Source organism: Strix aluco, chromosome Z, assembly GCF_031877795.1.
Source record: "Strix aluco isolate bStrAlu1 chromosome Z, bStrAlu1.hap1, whole genome shotgun sequence".
NCBI classification, from domain to species: Eukaryota; Metazoa; Chordata; class Aves; order Strigiformes; family Strigidae; genus Strix; species Strix aluco.
The window spans coordinates 47,164,072-47,177,928 of NC_133971.1; the positions used below are offsets into that span (position 1 = coordinate 47,164,072).

General features: G+C 43.0%; 1 protein-coding gene across 1 annotated transcript in view; it reads right to left on the bottom strand.

Annotated features, from left to right (window-relative positions):
* The window catches only part of SNX24 (sorting nexin 24), a 101,110-nt gene extending 93,502 nt beyond the window's left edge, over nucleotides 1-7,608 (bottom strand). Inside the window, exon 1 of the mRNA XM_074811563.1 lies at nucleotides 7,460-7,608. Within this exon, the coding sequence (XP_074667664.1) occupies nucleotides 7,460-7,519 (60 nt within the window). The 5' untranslated portion in view covers nucleotides 7,520-7,608. The remainder of the gene's footprint in view (nucleotides 1-7,459) is intronic.
* Nucleotides 7,609-13,857: the final 6,249 nt, after the last annotated feature.

The window sequence follows — 13,857 nt, forward strand, 5'->3', positions numbered from 1 at the left end:
CATATGGAAGAACACCTAAAAACTTCCCTTTTTGACTCTATAGACATTTAATCTAGAAATAAAGAATGCCAAAATACATAAGCTATACCAAACTTTAAGCTGGTGTAGCTTTATACTTCCACAAACAAGAGTATAGGCTAGTAATGAAACTGCTTCTTCTAAAGAGGTAAAGTCTATGGACTTCCAAAAAATCCACAGTACTTTAGGATCTTACATGTCATATTTTACTTCCACAACATTTGCAACTCCATGAGCAATCTGGAGAGTAGTATTGTAAGTGTTAATTAAAAACGTAGTAAGCACATGTGTCAGTCAAGTATGCCCTCTGCTCTACCACACATTTAAATGTATGTCACCTTGACCTGCAATATACCACCGTAAAATTTTTTTGGTCAATATAAATCAGATGTACACTAATTTATTCAGTAAGTTTCCTAGCATCTGAATCAACATTAGAAATCTAACTAGTATTTATTATTCTGTTATTGACAAAGGGGGCATATTTAAATGATAACAAGAACACATGGGTGTCATTTTGAAGTTGAATTGTTCCCTAGGGACTTCCTTAGTAAGCGTCTACATTTAAAGGTCATTCACTGCCAAATTATGAACAACTGTTGCATTTATTAGCACAGGCTCAATAGTTTGGAAGCTAGTGTCATCAATTTAAACTGACAATGAAATCTAATTGTCCATAAGGAAAACAGACATTTTCCTTATTCTGCGTTTTGTCATTTTATGTATACCCTAAACAGAACTGGAACAACTGCAAGTTTACTCTGTTTTGGTTGGGGTTTTTTTGGGGGGGTGGGGTGGGGGGTGGTGGAAAAAAGGCTTTCAAGGTTTTATAACAGAGAAAGAGTGCTTTAGTAAAACTGAGCTCCTGGAACAAAGACTGAAAAGAGCATGTTTCCCATTTACTCTGTTGACAGAGCCCTATCTCAAGTGTAGCATTATAGACTTTTCCCTCATTTTTTTTCCTAATCTTTTCTTTCCCTACTGTGATGGTTTAGCCCCTGCCGGGGTCTGAGACCATGCGGCTGCTGCCCCTCCCCCACAAAGGGAGTGAAATACAAAGCCCTGAGACTGAGATAAGGAAAGGTTTAATACAACAGAGCAACAGCAACACAACAAACAATAACAATAAGAATAACAGTGATACCAATGAACAGAGCAAAGTATATACCGATACAGCAGTGAGAGAACCGGCTGCGCCAACCCACGCAATCACCGATTCTTCCCGCGCTGGCGCCAGGATGTGAGGTCAGCATGGTATATGAATAACCCAGCTAGAGCTTCCCCCCACTGCTGGGGAAACTTCACCCTATCCTGGCTAAATCAGGACACCTACACTGGTTGAGACCCCACCTCTTCTATTTCCTAATTTCTCTGTAGTTTTCCCTTTGAAGCTAGGGAGAAGTTTCCAGTTTCTGTGGCAAGTCACTTCCACCCTCTCCCCAGAATTGCATTCTGCTTCTACAGCTAGTGGTTGATGGGTCTCTGTCCATTCCACTTTTCTAGTGCTGCCTAGCTGTACCAAGGGGAAAAAGAAAATAATCTGAAACAACAGGTTTCCAGGAAAGCAAGGTGAAAACAAACCAGTAACTTGGCAATGAGCTTCCTAAAGAAAAGGACAAACACTCTTGTATCTTTCCTTTCCAGGCAGTGAGAACACACAGCTGCAGGCTGAATTCAACAGGAACTGGATTCTGTTCTGCTAAAGATAAGGAACCAGAAACCTGGAGATGTCAGGGAAGTGTGTTTTGGTAGCCATGCAGAGTCATTGTGCAGAGAAAGAAGTCTCTTTCCAGTCTCTCATTTCATGCATGAGGTCATCACTATCAGTTTCTAGCAAAGAAACTAGGACCACCATCACCACACTTCTCAAAAAACCCTTCTTCAACCCCATTTCTCTGCAATGGCCCCTGACAATCACAGTGCAGAAGATATCCTCTGTAATCCCCTGGCATGTTACTGGGCTGGTGGGAAGTCAGCATGAGAGCAATCTTCTATCTGCCCCAAGCTCCTTCATCATTTTCTGATATTAATCACATCATCTCCGATAGTTCTTTGTTTCAGATACTCCAAGAAAACATTTTAATTCTGAGCAAGTTAGCACTTCTGGGAAAGAGAATAATAAAAGATCAACCGCGTAAAGTAGCACTCCTGTGATCACAGAATCACAGAATAGTTTGAGTTGGAAGGGACCTTTAAAGGTCATCTAGTCCAACACTCCCTGCAATGAGCAGGGATAATCTTTCACCAGGTCACGTTGCTCAGAGCCCCATCCAACTTGCCCCTCTGAGGGAGGGGGCATCTACGACCTCCGGGCAACCCGTTCCAGTGTCTCACCACTCTCATAATTAAAAAAATTCTTCCCTCTGTCCAATCTCAATCTACCTCTTTTAGTTTAAAACTGTTGCCCTTGGTCCTGTCGCAACAGGCCCTGCTAAAACGTTTGTCCCCATCTTTCTTATAAGCCCCCTTTAAGTACTGAAAGGCTGCAATAAGGTCTCTCTGGAGCCTTCTCCAGGCTGAACAATCCACCTCTTTCAGCCGTTCTTCTCAGCAGAGGTGTTCCCAGTCCTCCGATCATTTTTGTGGCCCTCGTGTTGGGTTTGTGCATGTGGCAGGGATTTTTGGTAGCGGGGGAGGGGGTTACAGTGGTGGCACCCTGTAAGAAGCTTCTTGAAGCTCCCCCAACTCCAAAACGGACTAGCCTCTGTGACATGGCCAAGCCAATTAGTGATGGTGGCTGCGCCTCTGTGATAACATATTTAAGAAGGGGAACCTGGGTGAAAGAGAGAGTTGTGAGGAGGAGTTGCGAGGAAGACACCTATGCAGACACCAAGGTCAGCAGAAGAAAGGAGTAGGAAGTGGGGGATATGCGCCAGTGCAGAGGTCCTCCCTGCAGTCTGTAGTCAGATGGCAGGGCCAGCCCCGCTGAATCCATGAAGGTTCATGGTGGAGCAGATGCCCACTTGCAGCCCGTGGAGGACCCCATGCTGGAGCAGGTGACTGTGCCTGAAGAACGCTAGGACTCTATGGGAAGAAGCCTCTGCTGTTGCAATTCAGTGCTGGAAAGATTGCAACATGTGGGAGGAATCCACACCAGAGCAGCTCTGGAAGTACTGCAGCTGGTGGGAAGGACTCATGTTGGAGAAAGTTCATAGAAGACTGTCTCCTGTGAGAGGGACACCATGTTGGAGTAGGGGAAGAATGTGAGAAATCCTCGCCTGAGGAGGAAGGAGCGGCAGAGACAAGGTGTGATGAACTGACTGCAACCCCATTCTCTGTCCCCTGCACAGCTGAGGGGGAGCGGTAGAGAAATCGGGAGCAAAGCTGAGCCTGGGAAGGAGGGGTGGGGGGAAGGTGTTTTTAAGATATGGTAATGCTTCTCACTGTCCTACTCTGTCTGTTAAGTGGTGGTGTTCTTAGTGTCGGAATTAAATTGATGTTCTTTTTTCTTCCCCTAACAAGTCTGTCTTTTGCCCACACTGTAATGGGTGACTCATCCCTCCTTGTCCTTCTCTTGATTTCTGAGCCTTCTGCTTTATTTTCTCCTTTCCATTCCTTATAGAGAAGGGACGAGTGAGGGCTGGAGGTGCTCAGTTGCTCTCTGGGCTCAAACCATGACACCCTCCTCTGGATCTGATCCAGCAGGTCCATGTCTTTCTTGTACTGAGGACCCCAAGCGCTGGGCACAGTACTCCAGGTGGGGTCTCATGAGAGTGGAGTAGAGGGGGAGAATCCCCTCCCTCGACCTGCTGGCCACACTTCTCTTGAAGCAGCCCAGGACACGGTTGGCTTTCTGGGCTGCGAGCACACTCTGCTGGCTCATGCACAGCTTTTCATCCACCAGTACTCCCAAGTTCTTCTCCACAGGGCTGCTCTCAATCCACTCATAGCCCAGCCTGTATGGATACCAGGGATGGCCCCAAGCCATGTGCAGGACCTTGCACTTGGCCTTGTTGAACCTCATGAGGTTCACATGGGCCCACTTCTTGAGCTTGTCCGGGTCTCTCTGGATGGCATCCCATCCCTCAGACGTTGTCAACAGCTCCACTCAGCTTGCTGTTGTCTGCAAACTTGCTGAGGGTGCACTCAATCCCACTGTCTATGTCACTGATATTAAACAGTACTGGTCCCAGTACGGACCCCTGAGGGACACCACTCCTCACTGATCTCCATCTGGACTTTGAGTCATTGACTACTACTCTCTGGATGTGACTATTCAGCCAATTCCTCATGCACCAAACAGTCCATCCATCAAATCCATATCTCTCCAATTTAGAGAGAAGGATGTTGTGGGGGACCATGTCAAAGGCCTTACAGATACCCAGATAAATGACAATCTATAGCTCCTCCCTTGTCCACTGATGCAGTCACTTCATCACAGAAGGCCACTAGGTTGGTCAGGCAAGACCTGCCCTTGGTGAAGCCATGCTGGCTGTCTCAAACCACCTCCCTGTTCTCCATGTGCCTTATACAGCTTCCAGGAGGATCTGTTCCATGATCTTCCCAGGCACAGAGATGAGGCTGACAGGTCAGTAGTTCCCAGGGTCCTCCTTTCTACCCTTTTCAAAAATGTGTGCAATGTTTCCTTTTCTCCAGCCACCACAGATTTCACCTGACTGTTATGAGAGTTTTCAAATATTACGGAGAGTTTTTTGGAAACTACAGCAGCCAATTCCTTCAGGATGCTGGGATGCATCTCGTCAGGTCCCAGACATGTTCCTCAGGTGGTCTCAAACCTGATCTGTCTTACAGTGGGAAGGAATTTGCTCCCACAGTCCCTGCCTTGAGGTCCATCCACTCGATAGGTGTGGAAAGAGAGGTTGCCAGTGAAAACTGAGACAAAAAAGTTAAGTATCTCAGCCTTCTCCTTGTCTGTTGTTACCAGTTTATCAGTTGTGTTCATTGGGGGGGTACTCTTTCTTTGACCTTTATCACCATACTGTTTTCAATGTTAATACTATATATAAGCCCAGTGATGCAAAATAACTGTAATTGAATTACCTATATAATTTCATAGGACAAAATCATACTTCACTCAGATACACTGCACTAGTCCAGGATTGCACCCATCCCCTTTAATTTGAAGGTTACATTTCAAAAAGATTCAATACTTCACAGTGTCACTTCCTCTGCTTATCTCAACTTTTTTAATTCATCAGATTCAGGTAGCACAGAACTGGTGAAACATCTACTTAATCACAAAGTCTTCAACACCCTGCAATCCCCGTGTTTTATAGCAGTATCTACCAAACCCACAGCTTCTGACTGTTAACCCCACATAATGAGGTACAAAATAATGACAGAAGATGTGGTCTGGACACAGAAACATTCAGAAGCTTCAACCATCCAAGTGAAATCACATTTTTGCTCATACAAACCGATTCCTATGTTACTCTCCCTACACAGTACCTTCCTAGCTAGTACAGAGCAACAGTAAGCTCTCATTAACCTCAGTTTTGCTGGAGGGAGGGCTTACAGTGTACTCATTTGCATTGGCCATGAACTTCTATGCTTGGAACAATACTTATGCAAATTATTTAGCAATGTAACAAATTGACAATTACATTAGAACAAGCCTTGTTCATGCATAGTCCATAAGCTCTTTAAAACATAAAGGAAATATACCATGTTATTATCAGAACAGACTTCCATATCCTCTCCCACAAGCATGTCTGACCCAGAGGAACTTTAGCTATGACTTCTAGTATAGTTTCACAGTCAGGGAAATCCTTGAACTAATGCATCTCATAGTGTAAAGCATGGTAATTTTTGTATGGGATGTGGTATAGAACCCCCTTATCTGATTAAAGATGCAAAGTAATCACGCAGGAACAACTACCAATCTCTACTGAGCTACAGCAAGTTTCAGATGCATGAGTTTGACTCATCACCAGTGATCTGAGAGGAACAGTACTGTAATAACCAACAGTGCTGTAATAACCAAACATTTTCACCTTCACGACAATTTTCTTTAAAGACTTCTAGAATGACAGTTTCATTTCTGATTTCTTTGAAGCTTACACAGCTTAACATATATAAAATTTAAAAACCCAAATCCTCTAGATCACAGGATTCACTGACAGAATTACTATTAAAGAAATAAAAAACACACTAAAACTAAACACTAAATATATATATATTGCTATGAAAAATCCTATTTGTGTGATATGCACATCTTAGAAATCACTGTCACTTCAACTAACCTGCCAAATGTTTTAAAGTTGGTTTCATTCCCCAAAATCACACAGACATGTTGTAGGGGACAACTTGTGTTAAAGTTCAGCTAAGAGGCAGAAATATTAATACAGTTGCACTTCCACAATAACGCTTATAAAGTGGTTTACAAGGCTTGTAAATAGTTGCCAGGACTGACGGCCAGAAAATATAAAGCATCAGGTAGTTGGACTTGCTTCACGCAACTATGCCTACATGGATCAATCTTCTGGCAATTCTACAGGATTTCATTTTTTCCTGGTACTTCTTAATAGCTCGGACCTACTGAACAAGTAGATTTAATAAAAGACTCTAGCTTTGAATATCCACCTTCAGTCAAACACCTTGGGCTTTGGTCCAGAGCATCCCATCTCCACACAGCAATACATGTTACAGCCCAACAACTCCATGGGATGAGAAAACCACTGAGACTGAAAATTGTGTAGACTAACTCCTCTGCTCAAGCAGGGTCTGCTACAGCAGGTTGGCCAGGGCGATGTCTAGTCAGGGTTTGAGAACCTCCAAGGATGGAGACTTCATGGTCGTCTGGGCAACCTGTGCTGGTGCTTAACCATCCACATGGCAACAAAACAGTTTTATCTTATGTTTAAATGGTATTCCCTGTATTTTGATGTGTGCTTATTGCCACCTGTCCCGTCACTGGGTACCAACGGGAAGAATTTGCCTCCCTCTTCCTCATTTCCTCTGCTCAGATTATTTGTAGAGTGATAAGATCCCCTTGAGCCTTCTTCACGCTGAACAGTCCCAGCTCTCAGCCTTTACTCCTGCAAGAGATGCTCCAGTCCCTTCATCGTGTATGGCCCTGCACTGGACTTGCTCCAACCTCTGCACTGTGGAGCCCAGACCTGGACCCAGCGCCCAGATGCGCCTCTCTCAGCAGGGCCGAGCGCCAAGGAAGCACTACCACTCCCCACCCGCTGGCCACGCGGCATTAGCCACGGTCGCTCCCGCGACCGCTCTACAGCAAGAAGCTCGCGTGGGCAGGTGATGCCTGACGGGCCGAGGCCACCCCTCCTGCGCCGAGGGGGGCAGGGCAGGGCAGGGCAGGGCAGGGCGGGGCGGGGCGGCCGCGCCTCGCACCGCACCGCACCGCGGGCCCCTAGGGCCGGCACCTGCACGGCGGCCTGACTCCCGGCGCGGCCCCCGCTCGCCGCCTTTACATCGCGCCCCCCGAGGTGCGGGGGTATCCCGCCCCGCCGCCCCTCACCGTGTAGCCCCGCTCCAGCTCGCTCTCCTCGTAGCGGAAGGAGGGGATGTACACCTCCATGCCGGGCCGGGGGGCGTCGGCACCCCTCAGGGCCGCGGGCTCCCGGCGATCGGCGGCGCCGCCGCGGCCATCTGCACGCAGCACGTGACGCCGCGCACGTGACTCCGGCGGGGCGGGGCGAGGCCCGGCCGCTCGGCTGCAGCCGCTGCGGCCCCGCCCCTCCCCTCCCCTCCCGCCCGGGGCCGAGGGCGCTGGGCGGGCCGAGGATGGGCGCTCGCACGGCCGCGGGCGGCCGGGAAAGGGCGGGAGGAGGTGGGCAGGGCGTACCGGGGGGCGAAACCCGCTGTTCAGCTGTGCGAGGACATGGTGCCGGCGGGGCGAAGGGAGCGGGCGGCCGCCACCCCTCCCGGCCCCGCCGCCTTTCCCCGGGGTAGGCGCAGGGCTGCCGGCCGGGCAGCGGAGCCGCCGTGCTGCCGTCGCAGAAGGTCCGGTGGGTGGGGTGTGAAGGAAGAAGAGCGCGTGTGCCTTTGAAAACGCCGTGTTTTTAAAAACAAGGTTTGAGAGCACCTGCTTTGATGTGCCGGGGCAGCAGTGTTGCTTTAGACCAAAGGAAAACGGGAAGAAAACAATTAACTTCCAAAGGGATTAATTTATCCGGTCCTAAATTTAAACCACGGCTCAGACTACTTCCTATGCCTGTTTAGTCAACAAGCTCCCGGTAGCTGTACAAATCTAGTACCTTTCATAATGCTTGTTGTGACCTGATACATAAAAATTAGGGGAAAAAAAGTTTAGCGCTGAGAAAAGTTGCTCGTATTGTGGCTATTCCTGAGAAGGTGCCTGTTACTTCACTATTTAACAGAGCAAACCAAAACCATTTCAGAGAAGTGCAGATGATTTCAAGTCATTGGGGAAATAAAATAAAACTTCTTACTCCCCCAAATAAGCAGCTGTGTTGACTTAAAAAGTGATGGAAGCAGAAGGTGAAACACTAGATGCATTTAGCAGGCAATGCTGTCACACAAGGTAACACTCCCACCTCACACAAATTTGCTAACCCCAAGCTTCAAGCCATTGGGAAGCACTGCAAAATGACAAGGCACAGCTGTATTAGATGGCAGTACCTTAAAACTCACCTTGTAAGTTTTTATGAATGCTGGAGAGTCTCAGAGGCTAAATAGTTAATACGTGCAATTTCAGCATCTCTCACTGATCTTTTAAAGAGTAGCTACGATTACAAATTCATGTGTATGCAGGGTTTGATTTTGTGTAAGCAGAGTCAAGTATAAAAACAGACCTCAGAAATGGACAGAAAACAAATGATTACTTTTATCTGACCTCTGTGGTTATGCTATCTCAGTGCTTCTAAGATGAGCATTTTGAAATGTCTTCTGAAAATTAATTTGCTTCTAGACTAGCAACATCAGGGGGACAAACGTTACAAGCTCTTCTTCCCTCCATTTATTTGTTTTACTGCCAACTAAATTTAATTGTATTTTGCTCTAAGCAAAGACCTGTGACCGAAGAATTCAAATACAAAATATAAGGCTTTTGGTTAAAACCAAGAGGACTGAAGCAACCTAACTCCAGTTCACTTTGCTAAACTAAAGCAAAGTAACAACCATACATAATAAAAAATGAATTGAAATCAAAGCAAGATAGTCCTTGGGCATTTGTTTCTGCACAATGCTGCTCACTCCTGTGCCAGTGTCCTTAACTGCTGATGACCAGCAGGAGAGTCCCAGCTCTGCTCTGTGCTAGCGGTGAAAGAGCAAACAGGTTTCCAGACTCTGTGTGCTCTTGCTGCAGGGACCATGTCCTTAGAATACAGTGATGACTGAAGGGAGTGAATAAGGCATCCCATTTTCCCCCAAAGCATACCCTGATAAATGCATTATAATCATCCCAAGGAAAGAATAGTCCAATCAGTCTGGTAAATGCGGGCATGCTAGAAAACAATTACCATGTTATCATTATTGTTAGTTTCTGGTTAAGACTCCAGTCTTTAACCTTAGTTTCTGTTCTTCCCCTAATACAAAATGGATGGACAACTCTAATGACACCATTTATGCCATAATGCATTTATGCTGATGAGAAGCCAATAGAATTTCATAGGGGCACTATTTGTGATTGTTTGCAATCTAATAACCAATTATTTCAAAAAGCTACTTTTTTCCCTAACATCATACAACTTATTAACAAAGAAAAGTTTGAGACATTAATCTGGTTTCAAATTCAATAGTACATAATGGAACTTTTGGCTGTGCATCAGCCAAGAGGAACAAGGAAGATTACATGGTGAGCTGAATTCAAATACGTCAATATGTTTTGGAATGTTAAATTCTTAATTTGCACAATATATCATCATTAGTTGGCTGATCTTTAAAGTTACATCTAAAGAAAAAATAGGATTTCTCCACATGGCTGACTGGCCATGGATTGTCTTTCTTTCTCATACATTAAGGAGCAAAAATTTAAGAGACATTAACTCATAAAACACTATCAATGTGCATTGAAAACCATCCAGGATTCTTGTTTTTGAAAGCTCATTGCAGAAATGATACAATGATTCCCACAAAAAACAAAGCAAGGAGGATGTATTTTAAATGTAGCTTGATTTGAGCTAGTGTAACATGTATTAAAATCACATTAGTAATCTTAAAAGCAAAACTGTAAAAGGCTTGAGCTCTACTGGTGACAATTACCCAGGCAAAGAAATGTATATAAAAATTCTAATCAAAGTGGTAAGTACACACCAAAAGAAGAGGCGAGAGCAAACAACAAAAAAAAAGATAGTCCTTAATAATATCACAACCTCAGTTTGCTGATTTTTCAGTTTGCTACCAGAAAGTCTGGTTTTAAGTAAACTTGCACCTCACTGTACTCCTATAGATACTAGTCTCCTAGGTAAATAGTAGCAAAATTCAACATATTTGATAAAACTTTTGAGTAAAACAGCATTTGCTTTTTAAGGGGTTCATGTCTTTCTCACTCCTCTGAAGATTTACCTGCATTTTTTCTTAAAGTGGTGTAGTTGTTTCTAAAACATCACAAAGCACTTTTATCTGCCAGTGAAGTACAAACAAGACCACTTGGAAAGACGACAGGCAGAATCAACTCCAGAAAGGTCAGCTAGTTTTCTACATGGGTTCACAAAATCAAATAAAAACCTCACTACTTCTAACACCCACAGTATTTGGAGGTGGTAAGTAGGTAGTTTTCTGAACAGCTTCAGTGTGTGTGCATACGGATGGGTGGGGCAAGGGGGAAAAAAAAATCAGTGTCAGTATGGCATTAAGATAACTGCAGGTATTCATACAGTGCAGTGCTCCTCCACCCTACTAAGACCTGCCCTGGAAGTTCCACATTAGATGTGAGGCTAAGATAAAGCATTTCCTTTCTCATGATTTGTGCTATCTTCCTTCCTTGTGCTCTTATCTTGATCTCTAAATCACAGATACATGGTTTATCTCAAGTCTTTTCTCACCCTTCCATTTTCATTGCATATTTCCTTTACTTTAGTTTTCATACAAATATTCTGCTAGAAGGATTCTGCCTAAACTGCCTTGCATACTCTTCTGAGACCCTCTTTCTTAATGACAGATTTTTTTAATGACAGAAAACAGATTTGCGTTATTTCATATCCCTTCCTATGTTAGTCATTTCTTCACTGATCTGGGTAAAAAACCAAAAACATTTTAGCAGTGAAGTCAAAAGTTATTTTACTTAGTAGCAAGCTCACCCCTCATTCAACTATGGAAGAATTTTAAGAAAAGGAAGCTGCCCCTTAGCAGGTAACAAGTAACACTTTTAATCACCTGAAACTTCAGCTCCTTACATGTTTGAACATTGAATTTTTTTTTCCTCACATGGTTGTAATGTTTTGCCAGAGATTCAAATTACTACACAGTCTGTTCTACTCTAAAGTAGAAGGACAGAAAAAAAGGTGGGGTTTTTTTTTTAAGACAATCATTTCACTGTACACATAATTTTAGTGGATGTTGGCTGTTCACTTAAATGCATTAGCCAGCAGCTCATCTCCACCAGAATCTGAAAGAAACTGACATATCTGGGGCATGAACTCCAGAGATGCTGAAACACAAACTCTCATTTGAGGCCTTCAGAAGGAAGTAACTTAGGAGAGGTAAAAGGAGGGATAACTGATAGGGAAGCAGAATATTGCATTTTAAAAGGGACAATGACTGAAGAATCAGAGACTTACTGTAGACTGAATGTCAGTTTAAAAAAGAGGTAACAACGTCTTCAATTTGAGACACATCACGTCATATATTTTTAATTCAAAAAAGCACCATGGACATGATGGATACAAGAATGGGGACGATTCAAAATTGCTGTAAACATTTACAGAGTTTATTTTAACCCAAAAAGTAAATTAGACTTCAGTAGCACCTTGTCTTTTATACAGTATTCCAAATGTAGTTCACCATTTTGCAATCATTCATTTTGTTCATGCTAGTGATTCCTCAGTCGTAGGCTGGCTTGGAGTTTCAAGGAAACACCACTTAAATTCAGTACAAGATCCTGTAGTGAGCTCCACCAGAGAAAATAGTTCAGCAAAACCTCCATTCACTTGGGTTTGAGAAACATCTGCTAATATGGATGTTAATTGTACTAGGAAAGCCAATAAGCAAAACAATGTAGGGGAATATACACAAAATAAATTAACAGATTCTTGGAACAAGAGTTTTATGCTTGCCAAATATAGCAGCTGACCTGGGTCTTCTGTTCAAATTAACCTTATGATGCAAAAAAAGACTACATTTTTTTTTGTATTAGCAACCCTTTGTGACACTGAGCTCCAGAAATGCTATTAACCTTTTGTTCTCCAACAGGCTTCTGGTTTTAAGTAAAAAAAAACCTACACAACTCATTCTTTTCATTTGTCTAGTATAGATTAAGTCACACTAATCCCTGCTAGGGGACTAATGTGAAAGCTATTTCTCATTCTCTCATCACAGACACAAGAAACTGGATCTATAATTCAACTGATTTCTAATCCTGATAGATGAGAACAAAATAAAAATATTAAAAGCTAAAAAAGTTGGATAAAACAAGAAAAAAGATCATGGAAGTATATGTTTACCCATTTTGAGCTCTGCATGTCCAAACTGAGTCTTTTATGGAAGTACCCACTTTCACTCTCACTGGAACAAATCTGAAGTTTAATGTTGAACTGTCGGTCATTTTTCATTAGCACCAAGCAAGCCAAAGTCAAGTATATCTTAACACTTAGTAGAGTGTTATGCCTAGATTGATTTCTTCATCATAAACCTGTTGCATACTTCAGCTTTTCAAAAAGAAGTTACAAGTTAAATGACTTAATAAACACTGATACACAAGGTGTTACAAGCTTAAGGTTTTTGTATTTCACCATTTAAAAAGATCTTTGATAAAGGCTTCATAAATGTTTTCTTAAAATAAGTTTCTGTACTAGTTTTCTTGAAAATTCCTAGAAATACTGAGGCCACAGAACTCTGTACAGAAAAAACAGGAGACACTAATCTGGAAAGATTACATTAATTTCGTTGCCTGAATCAGAGCATAGGATCTTCCAGCTGAATTTAGGTTTCCATTCTGTTCAGAGATAATATTGGGTGCTTCTTTATGCTTGACCACAAACAATACAAATTCATGGGCTTATGATTAGCTGAAAGCAACAGCTTTTCTTGTATTTTATGATTAGCATTTGTCTAAACTTTGTTAATATTGATACATCCCATTAATATTAATACATGCCATTGACAAGCTCAGTATGTTATTAAAATGACAGAGCAGCACATCCTATGTTAATATTGTGTATTTCAGAAAAATGTTTTAGCTGCTCTGATTTCTTACAGAGGATATAATCAGTCCCCGCAAATGTATTTGCTCCAAGTAGAATGCTAGACCTTACAACTAGCTCACATTCAGCTGAATTACCTACTTTATTCTTCCCCGATTACCAGAATTATTGCAAGATTCTTTTTCTTTTTGTATCCTGAGACCATCGAAGACAATTCATGAAATTTATCAGTCCAGTAGGACATCACTGTGTGACCATGCAGGTAATCTTAACCCTTCAGAAGCTTTGTAAAACACCTCAAAGATATCTTGGTTTATGCCTGTCCACTGCCCAAGCACGAGTCTTTTGACCCTATGAGTATTAACGCATTACAGTATACCAAGGCAGTGATAACTTCAGGTGAAAAGACTACCCGTAACAGAGAGATTCAGAATTAAAACCAGAATAATTTACCACAAATACTCGTTTGTGGATTTTTAATACCATCTCCAGCATTCTTTACTAAATGTTGTTTCTGCCTTTATATAATCTCAATTTATTCTAAATTCTACTTCTGAGAACACCAGTGAATATCTACAGACACAAAACCAGAGCA